This window comes from Meles meles, chromosome X, assembly GCF_922984935.1.
Source record: "Meles meles chromosome X, mMelMel3.1 paternal haplotype, whole genome shotgun sequence".
NCBI classification, from domain to species: Eukaryota; Metazoa; Chordata; class Mammalia; order Carnivora; family Mustelidae; genus Meles; species Meles meles.
This window is the reverse complement of record NC_060087.1, coordinates 13,531,967-13,553,208: the sequence shown is the minus strand read 5'-3', so window position 1 is coordinate 13,553,208 and position 21,242 is coordinate 13,531,967. Positions and strand designations below refer to the sequence as shown.

Genomic DNA, 21,242 nt, shown 5'->3' with positions numbered 1-21,242 from the left:
CTAGAAACTGGGGTGCATTCTCTGTAAAAAGTTTAAAAAAAAACCCCCAAACAGTAACAAAACTGACCGTAAGTCAGTCTTTTATTTTCACCATGTGCTAGTGGTTTTAAACTTGTTTAGACACTGGCCAATGCTAAAATGCACCCTCCCAAGTATTCTGTTGGCCTATGTTCAAAACAATTACTGTGGTTACTTTTGTTTTAAATATACATATTTACTTATATACATATTAAATATATATATTTATATATACATATTTACTCTATGATTGAAAGACAAATGCAGGCAGAAAATCACGTCGGCCTGCCAACACCAATGCCTGCACTTCCAAGACACCTACTTGAAGAACAATAGGGCAGTACTCTTTGAAGTTGGAGTACGCCACATAGATGCCATGCTTGGGAGCATTTCTCCCCCACACTCAGGGATTTTCAGAATTATTAAATAAATTCAAATGAGAACTCATGTTCCAAACAAATCGGTATTTCAGCTTCATCTCCAAAGTCTTCATTTCTGCACTTTGTTAAGCCTTCTTGCAAAAAAAAAAAGAAAAAAAAAGAAAAGAAAGAAAAAAGGAACAGAAGATCCCTGCACCTCTTGGTCATCTGAGCGCCCGTTATCTCCCCTGAAAAGAAAAAACTGTGGATGGAAAATGCCTCCCGTCATCCAATAGAGCTCCTGCCTAGCAGGGTTTAGTCCCTTGTGTTCTGGGCTTTGGTCCTTTGTCCAAACACATGCCAGAATATGGGTAACAAATCAAATTAACAGATTTGGTTCACATCACAAACACTGGTTTACAGGCTTCCAGTGAAGCATTTCCTTTTGAGGGGGTAGATAAAAATCGAGAGAACACAAGTCCCTCCTTGAATATTAGTGAAGTGACTTCATGCATTTGTGCTTAAATCTTGAAAGAGGCTAGAATTTCAGGAGGCTTTATGTCTTCTCACGACATGCCTTCCCATCCAGCACCCCCATACCCACACTTGCCGCTTGCTCCCCTCCACGCTCCACTGGCTCCTCCTTCTAGAGAAGCTTTCCATGTTCTTATACTGTCTTGTCTTAACGTACGCAGCTCCCTCTGCCCGGAACACCCTCTTTTTCTTAGTTAATGCCTACCCCTTTTTTATGACTCTTCCAAGAAGCTCTCCTGAATCCCCACAGTGCCAATCGGATGTCCCACCCGCACAGCCTGCATTCTCCGAGCACCGTGGCCCAGCGCCTCCTGGTGGAGAATGTGCTCACTACAACTTTTCCGGCCTGAGCTAGACCACATTTCCCAGTCTTGGTCACGTGTTGTCACCTGAGCTCTGGGAATGAAGTATGCAAAGAAGTGAGGTGCGGCATTTCTGTGAAGAGAAATTGTATCTTTCCCATAGTATCTTTTTTTTCTCCACACATGGGCTAAAAAGAGAAAACTCTCTAGCCCTAGAGGAAGATGAAAGCACACATGAAAGGAGTCTGGATCCCCACATAACCACAAAGAAAATGGGGTAACTAAGAACATTCACTCTGTGCTGTAGTGAGAAATACACATCCATTGGGTCAAGCCACTCCACTCCTGGGGTTCTTTCTTACAGCAGTCAGCCTACCCTCATACATCTTAGTCCCCGTGCCACACTGCACTGCAGTTCCCGCGTAGGGGTCTGTGAGCAACTCGAGAGAAGGGATCCTGTATTGTAGGTCTCACCTGAGCTCCTGACACTGTGCTTAACACACAGCAGAAGCACGGCGGGGATCTGTGGAGGGAGGGTCAGGACGAACTCATGACTGGCCACTGGACAGTGTCTGCCCTGAGAACCTTTTGATCCTTTGCTGTCAATTAACTAATCGCGACCTAGATGAGTCCATGTTGCCTCTCTGCGCAACAGCTGCTTTGGCTGTAAAATGAAGTTAGATAGAGCAGTAGTTCAGTATTAATGGACATCAGTATCCCGTGGAGGGGTTGTCATCCCGAACGCTGCCAGGCCCACTCCCAGAGTCCCGGATTCATTGTTCTCCAGTGATAAGTTCCCCAATGATGCTGACACTGTTGGTCCAGGGACCACATTTTGGGTACCACTGGCTGAGAGGATCTCAGGTCTCTTGTATCTCCAAAGTGAGGGGCACAGTGATCCTGACCAGTGCTTGGGAAAGATCAGGGCCAGGTGATCTCCAGTGCCCAAGCTTATGAGCCAGATTGTAGACAATTTTTTCCAGAGTTCACTTGGTATTCAGAACTACTAGGTTACTAGAAATATCCCATGTGTAGCCCACCATATGCATTCACCATACAGAATAAAACCCCCATATGATAGGAGACTGGTGGACTCCTAAAAGTATTCAAATTTTAAAAGTAAGAAACTCCAGCTGACAGGTCAGATTACCTGGCTGGGCTCTTATGCCCACTCTTCCTGATCCCTCCCCCTTCATCCCTACACTCCAACTAAGGATATGATGATGGGAACATTTTTGAGCAAAAAGAATACTGACAAGAGGAAGCAAATTACCTGGACCCCACATTAAGTCATGTTCTCAATTCAGTGGATCTTTAAAGTGCACTGTGAGTTAGGCATGATCTCCCATGATTGTCCAGTGTTTACCACGTACAGATGTTTAAGGGCCCACCTCAGATCACTAGGAGGTAAAAATAATCAAACCTCAGACTTTGATTTAATTGGGAAGACCTCCAAGTCTTTTCCACGGCACCTCCACAAAATACACAAGACCAAATGCAGGCCGCAGCATATCAACACCAAGACTCCAAACGAGCCACACTTATTATCATACATTTATTTTTGACATAGCATCCCAGTTTCACATCATGTGCATTTCCCAAAGTAGGAGACTTTTAACCTATGTTCTTCACAGACTTTCCAACAAATGTGAAAAAGAGGCAGTAAGGTTAGAGTCTACAAGTTACAATCCAAATACAGGTTACCCTATATTTATTTATGCTGAAGATCAATATACATAATGTTCCCAAGGCCTAGCAAATGAGTAAGATTCTGGCTAAGTAAACTATTAACACAACTTGTCAGCACATTATGAAAAGACAGAAGGCATCAAATATATACTTTGCTGTTATTCATTTTACTGTTCAATGTACCTGTAGTGAAAAAATATACACTTTTACTCTCAAGGTTAAACTAGACCACCAGCTCATTCTCTCTCCTGGCCCACTGCAATAAAGACTATAATGGCCCTTCTTGCCTCTGGCCTTCTTGAACATCGTATTTGCACTGAAGACAAAAAGAATGGCAGTGCTAAAGAAAAAGGTACACCCGGTTCCCAAGAGATGTACAGGTGCAGTCCTCATAAAAGTTGCCTTAAGACGAAACAAAACAACAAATTTCAGCCGATTCAATTGCCGTATGATGGGGTGCTTGCGTCAACTGCACCGTTCTGAGGGCAGAGCTTTGTGAAGGACATTAAGGACCCAGTCCTGTTGTCCAACAGAGTACTTAAGTAGGACGGAACTGGTCTGATTTTCCCTAGTGTAGCCCTCAAATTCCAATACAAGCCCCCTTGAAAGTCCCTTGTCCTCTGGTCTTCAGAGTCTCAAACTCATTTTCTCCAACTTCCCACAGCCATGAACTTAGCTTAGAGCAAGACAGGAGAACTCACAGAACACACAAAAAAATAAAGGTTTTTGCATTGTTAAGAATGGAGCAAGGCTTCTGTAACTAGGACGAGTCCTCTCCGTTGAAACCCTGACTTTATCATCATGTAGGTTAGCAAATGCAGACAATTAACTATCTAAGCCTAAAAGCAATTGTGTACTTGGCATCTCTTGTTCACATCAACAGACTGGCTGTTTCAGCGAACACCTGTAAGGCAACCTCTGAACACCAGTTGCTGAAGGAGACAGCAGCTCTTGGGCTCTGTGCTGCTTTTCAAGTCTGGTCCGCCACGCCTGTTCTTAAAGTTCCTCTTGGGAGGGTCACAAAATCAGATGCACTTCTCATTGCAAACAAGCAAAGTGGGTGGCTCGCAGAGCAAGACTCACAGGCCAGTTGCCATCAGTGACCAAGCTGTTGGCATTGGTGGGCAGTAGCCTTCGGCCCGTGTCAAAAGAGGAGGTGCCACCTCAGAACTCCAGAAACCCAAATCCCCACTTCTACTAGTAATTTGAACCACACTAAGTCATGGATGCAAAAAAAGAACATAACAAAACACCCATCACTAAAGTGTAAATTCAAGAGATCCTTCGAAATCAGAGTTTTCAAAGAATGCAACAGAATAAGCCAGTTGGAAAGAGAAACCGAAGTCGCTGGTGTTCTCTTTATTTAACGAGGGGAGAAAAAGACCTTCCTTCTTCAAACTGATACTACATTTTGTTCAAAATGTTTAAACCATGAACTACTAAGTTAGTCAATAATACAGGAATATCTGGTTGCTATGATGTTTGGATTTTTTTTTATACTTTCAAAATTACATTCCTTTGGTGAGGTCTTGTCAGAAGGTGTGATTGTAGTTTGTGCTGAACAAATTTCTTTAGCTGTAAGGTGTTATACTGTAACTGAGATCTTTCCGACTACTGCTTAGAAGAAGGTATTTGCAAATGCCTGTCTTAATTGCAAGAAAAACATCCATTCCAGATGATTTTCTTATTGATCTTTCAAGTACACCTCTATTATTACCATGGTTGAGAGATCATTTAAGAAATAGACAAATTATCATTTATAAAGAGACTATAGAATCAAGTCACATATGAAGAGAAGAATGTATTATGACAGTTCAGACACTGGTAGGAAATCAAAGAAAAATGCATGTTTTTGATTACTCCCCCTAAAATATGCTGAAATCGAACATTTGCAACCCACATAACTAAAGACATATCGAAGAAAACTGTAACTTACTACATATTGAGTTCATTTCCATCGCAGTAGTCTATTTTAAAAACAAACTCCCATAAGGAATACAGGAATGGAATCCATTCAAAGCAACAGCTGTCAAAAGTCCTGCCAAAAAACTCGGAGTAATTTATTGCATCATGAAAGGTGAGGTGTTCAGAAGAACAAACAGTTCAATCATATTCTTCCCTTCAGATTTTATTTTTTGCTTCAATCCAAGAGAAATATCTAGATCTAAAACTCACTGAAACATGTTTTCATACTTGAAGACTTACTAAGTAAATAAAATTCAACATGGTAAATAGAAGGAACCCTCCTTGTCTATTTTTAGTACTGCTAGAGGCTGGAGAACAGGACTTAGAATCTGTAGCATTAGCTGGCATTCCAACTCTGCCACTAGTTATCTTTCTACAGATTCTTGGGCTAGAAAATGTAGTGTCTGATGGCCTTGGTTTCCCCACAAGCAAACTGCAGAAGACAGGTACAAGTCCTCTCAGCTCTGACATCCTATTCTCCAAGGAGAGTAAAATGGGCCTAGCTTCCAGCTAAGATGTCTCCCCTTCCAATCAGGCCCAAAGCACTTCTCCAACATTCATGAAGCAGTTAGATCTTTCCAACTAAAGCAAGTCCAAGTATCTGCCTTGATTATAACATGCGCCTCCATTCCAGATATCTACCTCTTGGTTTTACTTCATGTCTGCTGGACAAGGAGAGGGCAAAAGCAATACACCACTTACAAGAGACGCTGAGGCACCCCATCAGCTCACTATCAATTCTTACTGTGATTTCATCCTTGGGACGACAGGACCCCTCTGGAGGAAGACCACTGAACAACAAGCTTACTAAACCCCCACGGATGGGGGGCAACATCGACATTGTGTCCATTGAATTCTGCCCAACAAGCAGATCTAATTTTGGAGAAGATTTGTAGAAGAGGTATAATGGTGATTTCAATAACACAGCCTTCCTATACACCACAGCGAAGGCTCACAGAAACATTAACAGGAGTTATAATCCTAAATTAGAAGCGCACATTCTGAGAAAACAGAGACATGGAAGAAGCGCACTGGTCAGGTAATAATAAGTGTGCATTTGTTTGTTTGTTTTTAATCCACTTCTAAGCAACTAGTACACTGTGGTCACCGCTAAGTGCAGTCAAAAAGCAGGGTATAGACATTGATGTATGCTTTAATGCAATGCTCATCTTAAAATATTGGTGAGACTATGCAACTCATGGGACTTGAATTGTCCAATGTGCGTTTGTTCCTTTAGCAAAAACCAAGCCAGCTAAACAAAACCCCACCTCCTAATTTCTCTCACTCTGGCACTGATTTGATGGGGGGGAAAACACAGCACTATTTTTAAAATGTATACTAAAAACTATCATTCCTGAGTTCATATACCTCCTTACTGGACACACAGTGCTATCTCGAGGGAGTGCATAGGTATGGAAGACGAGGAGATAGAGTGCACACGATCTTTCCCGAGTGGAATGTAACAAAGCTAAGCATGCTATGGAATGTCTGTAGCAAGGACACTGTTGATAAAAATAGCTTTAGCCCCTAGATCTCAGGACATGGGAAAAGAGGTTACCTCGAAAGTCTGCACCGCCCATTCATAATCTTAGGAAGCATTTAAAATGACTCCAAATCCCTCCCAAGGGATAGAAAAAACAACCAAAAGGGAAGGAAAGGGGGACTAGAGAAACGGTTCAAACTCTGGGATTTTCAAAATCAAATCAATTCAAAATCTTTTCATATGCACAGAAGAGAACCAACAATTTGTTTTTCTTTGGGGAAACAACATCTGCTTGAGCCTATCTCTTCTACCATTAAGCTATTGGTAAGGCTTGCAAATAAAATAAGGGAGCATTAAATAAACACCTCCTTATTCTAAAAGCTGTCAACTCTATGGCAACCGAAGGCTTAATCCCTTATCCTAAACCACCTCAAAAAGGACCCCAGGCACACCCCACACCTCTACTCTAAGAATGGGTAAATTAGCAAAATGCACAAGAGAGGGCATTTCTTGTAATCAGTCTCTCAAAGTGATGTGAGAGTGGGCGCGCCCTGATCCCTGTGGGGTCACTCACTTCCCACTTTCACCTTGGGCTTTCAGGAGGAGCGGGTGACCAAAACTTCTACAGCATACTGGCTTCTGCAATTTGAGCTCACGGTCTTACATCACATACACCGGAGACAGCTGGGCTCCGCTAGTCCTAGTCAGTGCATAAACCGATCACTTCCCAAGGTACACTTCACAGAGAACAAACAGTTGTATATCCAGAGTGAAGATCAGTTTTCTTTCGTTATTCCTTCATACTCAATACAATCACAATCTGCGTTAAAATAACAAAGACAAAAATAACTACCAGAGTTGTTGGATTGCTGGTAACCACCATTTCCCCTTCTTCTCCAGGGTGGGTACCTGGGTTCAAGCAACAAATATTGATCAGTCCAAACGGTCTCTTCAGCCTTTCACATCTGATGTGTGGTCTCCAAATTCATGCATTCACAGACATGGTATCCCATGCAAGATAAAAGTAGAGATCTGACAACTATTTATTTAATCTGATCAGGTGAGGCGGTTAAAGCAGACTGCTCTTGCCCAAAAGTTGACATGAAAGGACTGAGTTCTATGAGTGGATGGCCTAGCTGGGCCAAGGTAAATAGATCTTTGACAAAAGTTCCACTTTACAGAGGTGCAAAGACCCAATAAATCTCTGCCATTCAACAGAAAACAATAGTTATGTATTATTGATAGCTAGATACAATGTCAAAATGGCACTAGAGAGGCAATTTTGGCATATGGTAGCAGAGGGCACAGTGCCTGTCTAAATCTGATGTTCTTGATTTAGTTTTCACTTTTATTATCATCATGCCAAAGACTACCCAGTTGGAATCCCAATTATTCAGGAAACCAACCTACTGTATTTGATATACATACAAAAATACAAGCATCCTGAAGGTACTAGGTATTGATGTTTTATACAAATCATAAATTCTTTAAATAAATAATGCTCTACTTGTTCTTAATTGCTAGAAGATTGGTTTTTGGTAAGGAGCAACATCTAACAACTTGAGGAAGTACTAAGAATGGGAGATAAATTCCACTGAAATTACAGTTTCAAGTGTGATAATCAGTTGTATTTTTTCCACCAGAGTAAAACGTATAAGTGAAGTACAAGAGAAAAGGAAATATGGATTATATTCCGCAGCTTGCAGTTTTTCACACAGTCTTGGACATCTCTATGACAAGTAGTTGGGTTGAAATATTCAAAGGAAAGATCTTGGCAGAAAAAGTCACCCACTGTTACTTGAATCTTGGGGGTTACAACACAGTGACCGGACGAAGTTGTTCCAACTGATTTTCCAATGCAATCCGTTCTTGATGAACCTCCTGATTTGTACAAAACAGAAGAAAACAAAAAAGCAAAGGGGTCATTTCCTGGGTTCATCCCTAATTCATCAGATACTAAAAAGACACTTGTAAGTGGACCCACAAACACTGAAGTACTACATGACTCTCGGACAAGCTGACTAGAAGGCATCGTAATTACAACTGGTGACGAGACAGAGGCAGCTTCACAATTTGTCATCTCGCAGCTCCTCTCTGAAGATGAGGAAATGAAACTGACTGACACCACCCCGGCTTCAATCTCACTGGCGCTTTTAACAGGATCACTGGCTGGCAGAAGTCGATGTTAAAAATCAAAAGACAGACACTGGGAGAGAGCAGAAAAAGCAAAAGCAGAATGCTAATAGTGAGAGGTGAGCCAGCAGGGCTCAATTTCTAGCTGCGATCTCTCATTTCTAGTCCAGTACCACACCCTGGCAGGTCTGAGGGATGAGCAAATGCACTGGCCATCCCTCCACCAAAATACCATCCTGGCTCCGGCACAAAATACAGCCGAAGGTGTGACTGCATGGCTAAAGGCAGGGAGAAAGAAAAACAGGATCAGCCATCTGCTCTTTGGGAATTCAAGCTTTTGGCCCTAAAAGAAACTTAATGGCAGGAAGATGGGGGGGGGGGGCAGTTAAAGACATTCATAAGTAGAATCAGTTAAGATGGGAACGAACTCTAGGAAGGCTCGATTCCGAGATGTCCAGGAAGAATCATCTGGCTAACCGTCCAAACGGAATTCAAAAGGCATTTATTCACCCTCCCCTCCTACCCAGCTGTCCGAGAGTCTTTGATTAACTGTCTGCTATGAGCCAGATTCTGCTCTAGGTGTTATGGTACCAGCAAAGAACAAGATCGATCAGACCAATGCCCTCATAGGCTTTATACTCAAATGGCTAGAGAAAGACAATAAAGAACAAGATGCTTTCAAAAGGAAACAAATAAGATGAGGTAATAGAGGAAATCTGGAAGACAGGTGGAGCAGCTAGTCAGGGAAGGCTTCTCAGAGGTGATGCTATCTGAGCAGCGATTTGCATGAACGGAGGGGTGAGCCATATGAAGACATGGGGGAAGGATATTCAGGGAGACAAAACAGCAACTACAAAAGTCCCAAGGGAGGGAACAAGCTTGGTGTGTTTGATACCAGAAAGGCCTGTGTCACCAGAGAAGGAGCCAGGAAGACACTGGTAGGAGCTGAAGTCAGAGAGTTAGGCAAGGACCTTATAGAAACAGTCAGGAATGTGGATGCCATTCACAGTACAGGGGGATAGATAGCTTTGTGGGTTTTGAATCAGGGAATGTATGTGGCTTAATTTAGAATTCAAAATGTTTCACTCAGCATAATCTCCTCCAGTCCGGTTCACGTTGATACAAAAGTTGGGTATTCATCCTTTCTGATGGAGGCATAACACTCCATAGTGTATATGGACCACATCTTCTTTATTCATTCGTCTGTTGAAGGACATCTTGGCTCTTTCCACAGTTTGGCGACTGTGGCCATTGCTGCTATTCAATTATCATGTGGTTTCACTTGTGGAACAGAAGGAATAAAATGGAGGACATTAGGAGAAGTACAGGAAAAGTGAATTTGGACAAATCGGAGGGGGAGACAAACCATGAGAGACTGCAGACTCTAAGAAACAGAATGAGGGTTTTAGAGGGGGAGGGGGGTGGAGGGTTGGGTGAGCCCAGTGATGGGTATTAAGGAGGGCATGGATTGCATGGAGCACTGGGTGTTGTACATAAACAATGAATCTTGGAACACTGCATCAAAACCTCATGATGTATTTTATGGTGACTAACACAGTAAAAAAAATTTTTTTTAAGATTTTATTTATTTATTTGACAGAGAGAGATCACAAGTAGGCAGAGAGGCAGGCAGAGAGAGAGAGAGAGAGAGAGGAGGAAGCAGGCTCCCGGCCTAGCAGAGAGCCTGATACGGGACTTGATCCCAGGACCCTGAGATCATGACCTGAGCTGAAGGCAGAGGCTTAACCCACTGAGCCACCCCGGCGCCCCACAGTAAAAATTTTTTTAATAAAAAATATTCACTCTGGGGCGCCGGGGTGGCTCAGTGGGTTAAAGCCTCTGCCTTCGGCTCAGGTCATGATCCCAGGGTCCTGGGATCGAGCCCCACATCCGGCTCTCAGCTCAGCCAGGAGCCTGCTTCCTCCTCTCTCTCTCTCTCTCTCTGCCTGCCTCTCTGCCTACTTGTGATCTCTGTCAAATAAATAAAATCTTTAAAAAAAAAAAGAAATGTCTGAGGTGTGTATTAGATATATCAAGAGGAAATGGCGAGTAAGCAGTTCTAATTGTAAGTCCAAAGACCAGAGGTAAGAGAAGTAGGTTTGAGACAGAAATTGAGGATCACCAGGCTATGATCTTCCAAGCGCTGAGACTGCGTATCGTCTGGCAAAAGAATATAGACAGAAGTTGCAGGTGAAGCTAGAAGTGAACACACACGGCATACTCAGTCCCTACTACAATGCCACTAAAACAACAAAAAACAAAAAAGTTTGTTGTTTTTTTTTAAAGTCACAAACACACAAGAACAAGACAAACACAAGGGAAGGAGTGATACCAATACAATGTGCAAGCAGGAAGGCAAACTGATGACTTAAGTAAATGACTCAGCAAATCCAAGCAAAATAAATGTGGACATTCTACCAGTTGTTACGCTGCTGCATCGTGGGGTCTGTCCATAAAGTGACCCAAATACTCCTTTGTTGAAGGGTCCTGCATCACTCGAGCTAGAACATTTTCACTCATACAGATCAAGTACAGAAAACTAAACCTAAGCTAAGCTTGGGGACAAAACAAGAACCCACCTGATTTTACAGAGAAGAGCCTCTGAAAGAGTCAAGCTGACGGCGCCAGATACCTACATAAGCGGAAGTGGAAGAGGATGGCTAGAGTGTGTTGGCTGAAAGTTAGCTTCAGAAGCAATTAGTTGGATCCCCAGCTATACAGCCCAACCAGACTGTTGGAGGCCAAAGCTCAAGGCTAACAAGCCCCATAACACGCTATGCATGCCCAGTGAGCACCTGCATCCTTCTCCTAAACATGAGCAAAGGACCATCAGATATTGAAGGAAAACATCTAATAAGAAAAACATAACAGGGGGCACCTGGGTGGCTCAGTGGGTTAAGCCGCTGCCTTCGGCTCAGGTCATGATCTCAGAGTCCTGGGATCGAGTCCCGCATCGGGCTCTCTGCTCAGCAGGGAGCCTGCTTCCCTCTCTCTCTCTCTGCCTGCCTCTCTGCCTACTTGTGATCTCTCTCTGTCAAATAAATAAATAAAATCTTAAAAAAAAAAAGAAATACATAACAGGAAAATAGAAAAGTTATCAGGAGGAAGAAAAATACTACCAGTAATAATAAAAGATATTACAACAAAGAAATGAGAATAGGATACCTTGAAAAAGAAACAATCAGAGAAGAAAAAATGAAATCTTGGTTATTAAACAACAGTTTGAAAACTTAAAATTAACTAAGTCTTCAGAAATGGACAAAAAGACAAAAAGAAGGACAGAAAATGGGAGAGAAAATATGAAAAAACTAGAGAACCAACAAGCTAAGAGTTTCAATGTCTGAAAAATATCAGCAAGCGAGAACAGAGAAAATGGGCAGGGGAGAGGGGGTGGGTGGATGAGGAAGAAACATGGAGAAAATACAACAATAATAAAAACAAAGAAAACCCTCAGAACTGAAGAATATGGGTTTCCAAATTAAAAGGGCTTACCAAGAAGAGAGAACAGTGTATGAAAATTATCTATACCAAAGCAAAGTAAGAGGGGAGAAAAACAAATAAAACACAAAACAAAAATAAGTTCACCTACAAAGATTCATAAAACAGAATGAAGTTTGACATTTAAAAAATCATCTTTTTATTATATGGTAAGACCGACTTTTCTAGTGTACATTTCTATAAATGTCAACACATGTATGCATTTGTGTAACTGCCACCACAAAGAGGGGACATTACAGTTCCTACAACCAAAAAGCTCCCTGGTACAACTCACTGATCTACAAACCTTCACCTTCATGCACAACCTCGGGCAACTACCAGTCTGTTTCCCAGGACTATAGTTTTCTCTTTTTAAGAATGTCAAATAAAAGGGATCAAAAAGTATAAAACCTTTCAACCCTAGCTTGCCTCACTCAGTGTAACGTCTTTGAGTTTCATCCAAGTTATGTGTATCACTGCTTTTACTGCTGAGTGCTATTTCATTGTGTGGATGTACCACACTCGACCTATTCATCCTTTGAAGTACATCCGGGCTGTTTCCAGGTTTTGGCCATCACATAAAACTGTTACGAACATTCATGTACGGATTTTTGACTGAATGCAAGGTTGCATTTCACTGATGGATACCCAGGAGTAGGACTACTGGGTCACATGGTCAGTGTATATGCAACTTCCTAAGAAACTGTCAAATGACTTTTCAGAGTGGGTACCATTTTGCAGTCCCGTGAGCGCATGAGAGTCCCAATTGCCAGCACTAAGTATTGTCATTATTTTCTGTCTTAGCAATTCTAATGTGTGTGTAGTGGTACACGATCACAGTTTTAATTTGCATTTCCCTATGGTTAATGATGCTGAGTATCTTCTCACATGTTTATCTGCCATCCTTATATCCTCTTTGGTGAAGTATCTGTTCAAGTCCTTCGCCCATTTTTAAGTTGAGTTTTTGGAGTTTTGAGAGATCTTAAGTTTGGAGAGCTCTTTATATAATCTGGATACAAGTCCTTTGTCAAATATGTGAGTTGTGAATATTTTTCCCATTCTGTAGCTTGTCTCTTAATTCTCCTGACAGTAATCCAAGGAGGAAAAGAAACTCTTTTCAACAAATGTTGCTAGATTAGATATTGATGTAAGGAAAAAATAAGCCTTGACCCTAATCTCAAACCATACACAAGACTTAATTTGAGGTGGATCATGGACACTGGTGTAGCCATTATGGAAAACACAATGAAAGTTCATCAAAAAATGACAAAATTACCAGGAGTGACATCAGCATCTTGGCTGTGTAAGACATCTCTTGTCCATGTCCCCTTGCCAACAACAACAATGTCAAAAAAAAAAAAAAATCTGGCTTTCGTTCATGGGCAAAATGCCTCTGTGGGAACTGTGGGATACAGCACCATACATACACCAAGAGATCCAGGAGGAGTCTCACCCAGCCATGTATTGGGTAATAGGCACACAGACCTCAGTCCCAACTCTGGACCCTGCACTGCCCTCTGAACCAGCTCTAAGCCACTATCTGGGAGTCAATGGAAAACACTGTTTAAGACACTCACCCATGAATGACAGAGCCTTGGTGGAAACCTAAATTTCCAGCAGAGAAGTTGTAGCACAATGCTAAAGAAAAAAAAAATAGTAGTCTGGATGCACTGGAGGAGATAAGAGGAACTGTAACATTCTACTCACATCACAAGGTAGCACAGCTTAGGGCCAAGAGAGATCTTCTCAGCCCCTGATTTCCCCCACAAGGGAAACAAGAGTGTGTGAGTACACACCCAGCTTCCCCAGCTGTGTGGGTCGCTGCCAAGGAGGCTCAATTCTCTCTTGCTCCGTCCAGAGTACTGAATTATGAACTGCATGACCAAGAGACAGAAAGTAGCTGGGAGAGCAGCAGATAGGACCCTCAAAAGATATTAAAGGAATCATGGTTCCTACCAAATGTGTTACAGCACTCATCAAGAAGCCTGCTCGTGAGCTTCTGGGGATCTTCCCAGTGCCCACAGGGTACTTCCCACCACACCTCTAGCCTTACTCACTCTCTCTCTCTCTCTCACACACACCCCGATCCTGCACCAGATACCTGTTCACACTCCCTAGGCAGCAACCTTTGGCAGGTGGTCGGTGAGGACATGCAGAAAGGCTGTGCTGGCTCAGACTGGTGGGTCATGAAGAGACAACAAAATTGAGCTTTCGTGCCACCTTGGTGAAAACAACAGAGAGGCTGCTAGCACTTAGCCTCGTGTTTTGCAGGATCAGGAGAAGGCGTATAAGCGTAATAATTCTGCCACAAGAGGGAGCAAGAAATGTCAAGCAGGTACATTCATAAAAGGTCTGAGAAAACCTCAGAATCCCTAGCAGGACTGATGAAATGTACTTGTCTCCTGAAGGCAGTTAATAAAGACTGCAGGAAGTGGCTGGCTGCTATTTCAAATATGAAGACAGCAATGCAAAATCTCAAGGAACATGAAAAATTAAGGAAACATGACACCAACAAAATACTGCAGTAATGTCCAGTAAACAACCCCAAAGACATGGCGATCAGTGATTTACCTGCTAAAGAATTTAAAATAGCTGTTTTAAGAAAACTCACTGAGCTACAAGAGAACACAAAAAGACAGAATCAGGAAAACCGCATTAACATACAAAATGAGAAGTCTACCAAAGAGACAGAAGTCATAAAAAAGAACCAAAGAAAAAAAAAAAAAAAAAAAAAAAAAAGAACCAAAGAGAATTCTGGAGCTGAAGAATGAATGAAAAAAAAAATTACAGCAGAGAGCAAAACTATCAAAATGGCTCAAACAGAAGAAAGAATCTCTGAGACAGAAGACAGAACTTTAAAATTATACAGTCAGAAGAGAACAACAACAAAAAAGAATGAAAAAGAGTGAAGGAAGACTACATTATCTATGGGGTAATAGTCAAAGAAATAATATGTGATTTGCTGGACTTCTGGAAGTTGAAGAGACAGGGGCACAAAACTTATTTAAATAAATATTGGCTGAGAACTTCCCAAAACTGGGGAGAGATATAGATCCAAGTTCATAAAGCTCATTAAGGATCACCAAACTCAAAGAGACCCCTCTTCAAGATTCATTATAGTAAAACTGCCAAAAATCAAAGACAGATCATCTTAAAAGCATCAAGAGAAAAGAAGTCTGTAATTTACAAGTGAACCCCTAAAGGGTTCTCGGCAGATTTCTCAGCAAGCACCTTAGAGACAGGCCAGGATAGAGTGGGATAATACATTCAAAGTGCTAAAAGAAAAAAAAAGTGTCAACCAAGAACACTCTATTTGGCAAAGTAGTCCTTCAGAAATGAAGAAGGATTAAACACTTTCTCAGAAAAACACAAGCTGAGTGGGTTCATCAACATTAGACCAGACTTGCCAAGAAAGGCGGAAAGGAGTTCTTTAAGCTGAAATGAAAGGATGTTAATCAGCAACTTGAAAAAATAAAAAAAATACAACATATTGGTAAATTAAGTATACAGTAAGATTCAGAATACTCTAATACTGTAACATGTTGCAGTGTTAATCACTTAACTCTATTACAAGGTAAAAGGACAAGAGAATTAAAAATACCTATAGCTATCTGCAAATCAATCAATGTGATACATCACACATTATCAAGATGAAGGATAAAAACACTATTACTATCTCAAAAGATGCAAAAACCACATCTGACAAAGTACATTTATTCATAATAAAGACTCTCAACAAAGTGGATTTAGAGGTAATATACCTCAACATAATAAAGGCCATCTAATGAAAAACCCACAGCTAACATCATACTGAATGGTGAAAAACCAAAAGCATTACCTCTAAGATCAGGAATAAGACGAGGATGTCTACTCTTCTCTCACTACTTTTATTCAACATAATACTGGAAATCCTAGTGGCAGCAATCAGACAAGAAAAAGAAATAAAAGGCATCTAAACCAGTAAAAATAAAGTAAAACTACCACTATTTGCAGATGAGGGCACTAGACACAGAAGACCCTAAAGACAGCACCAACAAAATATTAGAATAAGTGAATTCAGTGAAGTTGCAGAATACAAACTTAATATAATCTCTTCCATTTCTAAATACTAATAATTAAATAGCAGAAAGAATAATTAAGAAAACAATCCCACTGACATTTGCATCAGAAAGAATACGTAAGAATAAAATTAACCAAGGAGGTGAAAGACCTATACGCTAAACACCATAAGACACTGATGAAAGAAACTGAAGATGACAAAAACAAACGGAAAAATATTCCATGCTCATGGATTGGGGGAACAAACATTGTTAAAATGTCCATACTACTCAAAGCAATCTACAGATTCAAGGCAATCACTATCAAAATACCAACAGGATTTTTCATAGAACTAGAACAAATAATCCTAAATTTCACATGGAACCATAAAAGATCTCAAATAGCCAAAGCAAACTTGGGAGAGAAGAACAAAGCTGGAGGTATCACAATCCCAAATTTCAAGATATACTACAAAACTGTAGTAATCAAAATAGTATGGTACTGGCACAAAAAGAGACACATAAATCAACAGAACAGAAGAGAGCCTAGAAATAAACCCATAGTTATAAGGTTAATTAATGGGGTGCCTGGGTGGCTCAGTGGGTTAAAGCCTCTGCCTTCAGCTCAGGTCATGATCCCATGGTCCAGGGATCGAGCCCCACATCGGGCTCTCTGTGTAACAGGAAGCCTGCTTCCTCTTCTTTCTCTCCACCTGCCTCTCTGCCTACTTGTGATCTCTGTCAAAAAAATAAACAAAATATTAAAAAAATAAGGTTAAAAAAAAAAGGTTAAAAAAAAATAATAAAAAAAATAAAAAAATAAGGTTAATTAATTATGACAAAGAAGGCAAGACTATCCAATGGGAAAAAGACAGTCTCTTCAATAAATGGTGTCAGGGGGGCGCCTGGGTGGCTCAGTGGTTTAAGCCTCTGCCTTCGGCTCAGGTCATGATCTCAGGGTCCTGGGATCGAGCCCCGCATCGGGCTCTCTGCTCAGTGGGGAGCCTGTTTCTCCCTCTCTCTCTGCCTGCCTCTCTGCCTACTTGTGACCTCTCTCTCTGTCAAATAAATAAATAAAATATTAAAAAAATAAAAATAAAAAATAAATGGTGTCAGGAAAATTGGACAGCTACATGCCACAGAATGAAATTGGACTACTTTCTTACACTATACACAAAAATAAATTCAAAGTGGATTAAGACTAAATGTGAGACCTGAAACCATAAAACTTCTAAAAGAAAACATAGGCAGTAATCGCTTAGATACTAGCCTTAGCAACATTTATGGGTATGTCTCCTCAGGAAAGAGAAAAAAATACAAAAATAAACTAATAGGACTATACCAAAATAAAAAGCTTTTGCACAGCAAAGAAAACCATCAACAAAAAGGCAACCTACTCAATAAGGGAAGATGTTCACAAATGATTTATTTGATGAGGGATTAATATTCAAAATATATAAAGAACTTATACAACTCAACACCAAAACAAAACAAAACCCAATCAATTAAAAAATGGGCAGAGAACCTAAACAGGCATTTCAAGATTCATTATAATAACGAAGACATACAAAGAAGACATACAAATGATCACCAGACACATGAAAAGATGTTCAACATCACTAGTTAATGGAGTCAAAACCACAATGAGATATCACCTTACACCTGTCAAATCAGCTATTATCAAAAAGATAAGAAATAACAAGTGCTGGTGGGGATATGAAGAAAGGGAATCCTCACGCACTGTTAGTGGGAATGAACTGGTGCAACCACTATAGAAAACAGTATAAAGGTTCCTCAAAAAAAGGAAAAAATAGAACCACCATATGATCCAGTAATTTCAATACTCAGTGTTTATCCAAAGAAAATAAAAAACACTAATTTGAAAAGAATTAGGCACCCCTATGTTTACTGTAGCATTATTTAAAACAGCCAAGATACAGAAGCAACCCATACAGAAGCAACCCAAGTTTCTATCAATAGATGAATGGGTAAAAAAATGTGATACACACACACACACACACACACACACACACACACACAAATAGGAATATTATTCAGTCATTTAAAAAAAAGAATGAAATCCTACCATTTGCAACAACGTTGGATGGACCTAGAAGGTACGATGCTAAGTGAAATATGTTGATAGAGAATGACATATACCATATGATTTCACTTATATGTGGAATTTGAAAAATAAAACAAATGAACAAACAAAAAAACCAGACTCTTAAATACAAAGAACAAACTGGTGGATGCCAGAGAGGAGTTGAGTGGAAGGATGGGCAAAATAGGTGAAGTGGATTAAGAGGTACAAAATTCCAGTTATAAAATAAGTAAGTCATGGAGATAAAAAGCACAGCATAGGGAATATAGTCGATAATATTATAATAACACCATATGACGACAGATGGTGACTACACTTGTGTCAGTGAGCACTGAGTAATCCACAGAATCACAGAATCACTATTTTATACACCTGAAACTAATATAACATTGTATGTCAACTATACTTCAATAAAAAAATAAATAAATAAACAGCAAATCAGTACCAGATGGGAAAGCAGAGTGCCAAAGGTGCTGGAGACCTGGTATTACTCCCCCTCTGCCATGTCACATGGTAGCTAAGTGACCATGGGCCAGTCACACAGATTTCAAGGGCCTTGCTATGCCCGTCTGTTGAAGGAGGGTTTCTAAGTTCCCTTAAAGCTCAGAAATTTTATGACTTAGAATCCTAAAAACCAAGAACATAAAACATTAATAGGCACAACACTGGAGCAACTAGCATCCAGTTAATACCTTGAGGGAAAAAAATGAAATAGTAACTTTTAAAGGATTATTAAATTATATTAAAGGAATTAATACAATTAAGGCAATAAAATTACTTTACAAAAGCAGCTACAGCTACAATAATTTGCTAATGGATACACAATATAAAAAGGTAAAATGTGACATCAAAAACAAAAATGGGGGGAGTAAAAGGGTAGGGTTATTTTATGCAATCAAAGTTGTTATCAGCATAAAACAGACAGTTATAGCTATGTTTTATATAAACCTCACAGTAACCACAAAGCAAAAACCTATAGTAAATTCACAAAAGATAAAGAGAAGACAATCAAAGCATACCACTACAGAAAACCGATTCACAAAAGAAGGCAGTAAGTGAGGAAGAAAGGACAAAGGAACTACAAAACAGCCAGAAAACGGTAAGATGGCATTACTAAGTCTTCACCTATCAATAATTACTTTAAATGTAATGAATGATATTCTCCAATCAAAAAGGCATAAAGTGGCTAAAAACAAGACACAACTATATGTTGTCTACAAGAGGCTCACTTCAGCTTCAGGGTCACACACATGGCTCAAAGTGAAGGGATGAAAAAGGGTAATTCATGCAAATGAAAACCAAGAGAGCAGGGTAGCTATATTTAACTCAGAAAAAATAGACATTCAGCCAGAAACTGTAACAAGAGGCAAAGAAGGTCATTATATAGTGTTAAAATAGTTAATTCATCAAGAAAATATAACAGCTGTAAATATGTATGTAACCAACATCAGAGCACCAAAATACATTAAGCAAATAACAGATCTGAAGGGAGAAATCAATGAATATATCATCCAGACAGAAAATCAATAAGGAAATGTTGAACTTGCGCTATACTTTAGACCAAATGGACCTAAGAGACAGAAAGAACATTCCATCCAACAGCAGCAGAATATATATTCTTGAATACACATGGAACACTCTCCAGGATATATCATGATAGGTCACAAAACAAGCCCAAAAAACTTAAAAAGACTGCAATCATACTAAGTATCTTTTCCAAACACAGTGTTATGAAAGTAGAAATCAACTAATATGAAGAAAGCTGAAAAAGTCACAAATACGTAGAAATTAACACACTCCTGAACAACCAATAGGTCAAAGAAGAAATCAAAAACTATCTTGAAACAAATGAAAATGGAAACACAACATACCAAAACAAATGACCAACAGGTATGTAAAAAGTTGCCCAATCTCCAACGAAATGTAATCACCAAGGAAATGTACATCAAAACCACAATGAGGGGCACCTGGCTGGCTCAGTGGGAGAGCATGCAACTCTTGATCTCAGGGCTGTGAGTTTAAGCCCCACATTGGGTGTGATGCCTACTTTAAAAAAAAAAAAACTACAATGTGGTATCACTTCACACCTGGCTATTATCAAAAAGGTAAGAGATAAGGGTTGCCCAAAATGTGGAGAAAAGGGAATCCTTATGCGCTGTTGGTAGGAAGTTAAGTTGGTACGGCCACCATGGAAAATAGCATGGAGTTAAAAAAAAAAAACTACCAAATGATCCACCAATCCCACTTCTGGGTATCCAAATGAAATAAAATCAGCATCTCAAAGGTATATCTGTACTCCCACATTCACTGCAGCATTATTTACAACAGCCAAGCCAAGACAACATTAGTATCTGTCTACAGATGAATGAATAAAGATGTAGTACATACATACAATGGTGTACTATTCAGCCATAAGGAAGAAGGAAATCAGAAATCCTGTCATTTGTGACATGGATAGACCTTGTGGGAACCATGCCAAGGGAAATAAGTCAGACAAAGAAAGGCAGATACTGCATGATATCACCTGTGTGTGGAAGTAAAAAAGCCAAATTCACAGAAACAGAAAGTAGAATGGAAGTTGCCAGGGGCTGGAGAGGAAATGGAGAGATATTAACCAAGGGTGCAAAGTTCCAGTTATAAGATGATTAACTTCTAGGGATCTAATGTACGACATGGTGACTATAGATAGCAATACTGTATGACATTCTTGAAAGTTGCCAAGAGAGTAAATCTTAAATGTTCTCACTACATAAAAGAATTATGTGAGGTGACAAAGGTATTAGCAATACTTTGACAATCATATTGCAATATGTAAATGTATCAAATCAACATGTTGCATAACTATACACAGTGTTACATGTCAATTATATCTCAATAACACTGAAAAAAATACAACTATCAAATATGATCCAGCTTCTGGGTATATCTCCAAAGGAATTGAAATCAGTATCTTGAAGAGATGTCTGTAGGCTCATGTTCACTGTAGCATTATTCACAATAGCCAAGATATGGAAGGAACCTAAATGTCTACCAATGGACAAATTGATAAAGAAAATGTATTCCATACATACAATGGAATATTATTCAGCCTTTAAAAAGAAGGAAATTCCGCCATTTGCAACAACATAGATAAAACTTGGA

At 40.0% G+C, this 21,242-nt stretch overlaps 1 protein-coding gene across 5 annotated transcripts in view; it reads right to left on the bottom strand.

Moving 5' to 3' along the window:
• Positions 1-2,749: 2,749 nt before the first annotated feature.
• REPS2 (RALBP1 associated Eps domain containing 2) overlaps positions 2,750-21,242 on the bottom strand; it is a 218,676-nt gene continuing 200,183 nt past the window's right edge. For all 5 annotated transcript variants that reach the window (XM_045995957.1, XM_045995953.1, XM_045995956.1 and 2 more), the window contains one exon: positions 2,750-8,231. In XM_045995957.1, coding sequence (XP_045851913.1) covers positions 8,163-8,231 — 69 coding nt within the window. In that variant the 3' untranslated portion in view covers positions 2,750-8,162. The remainder of the gene's footprint in view (positions 8,232-21,242) is intronic.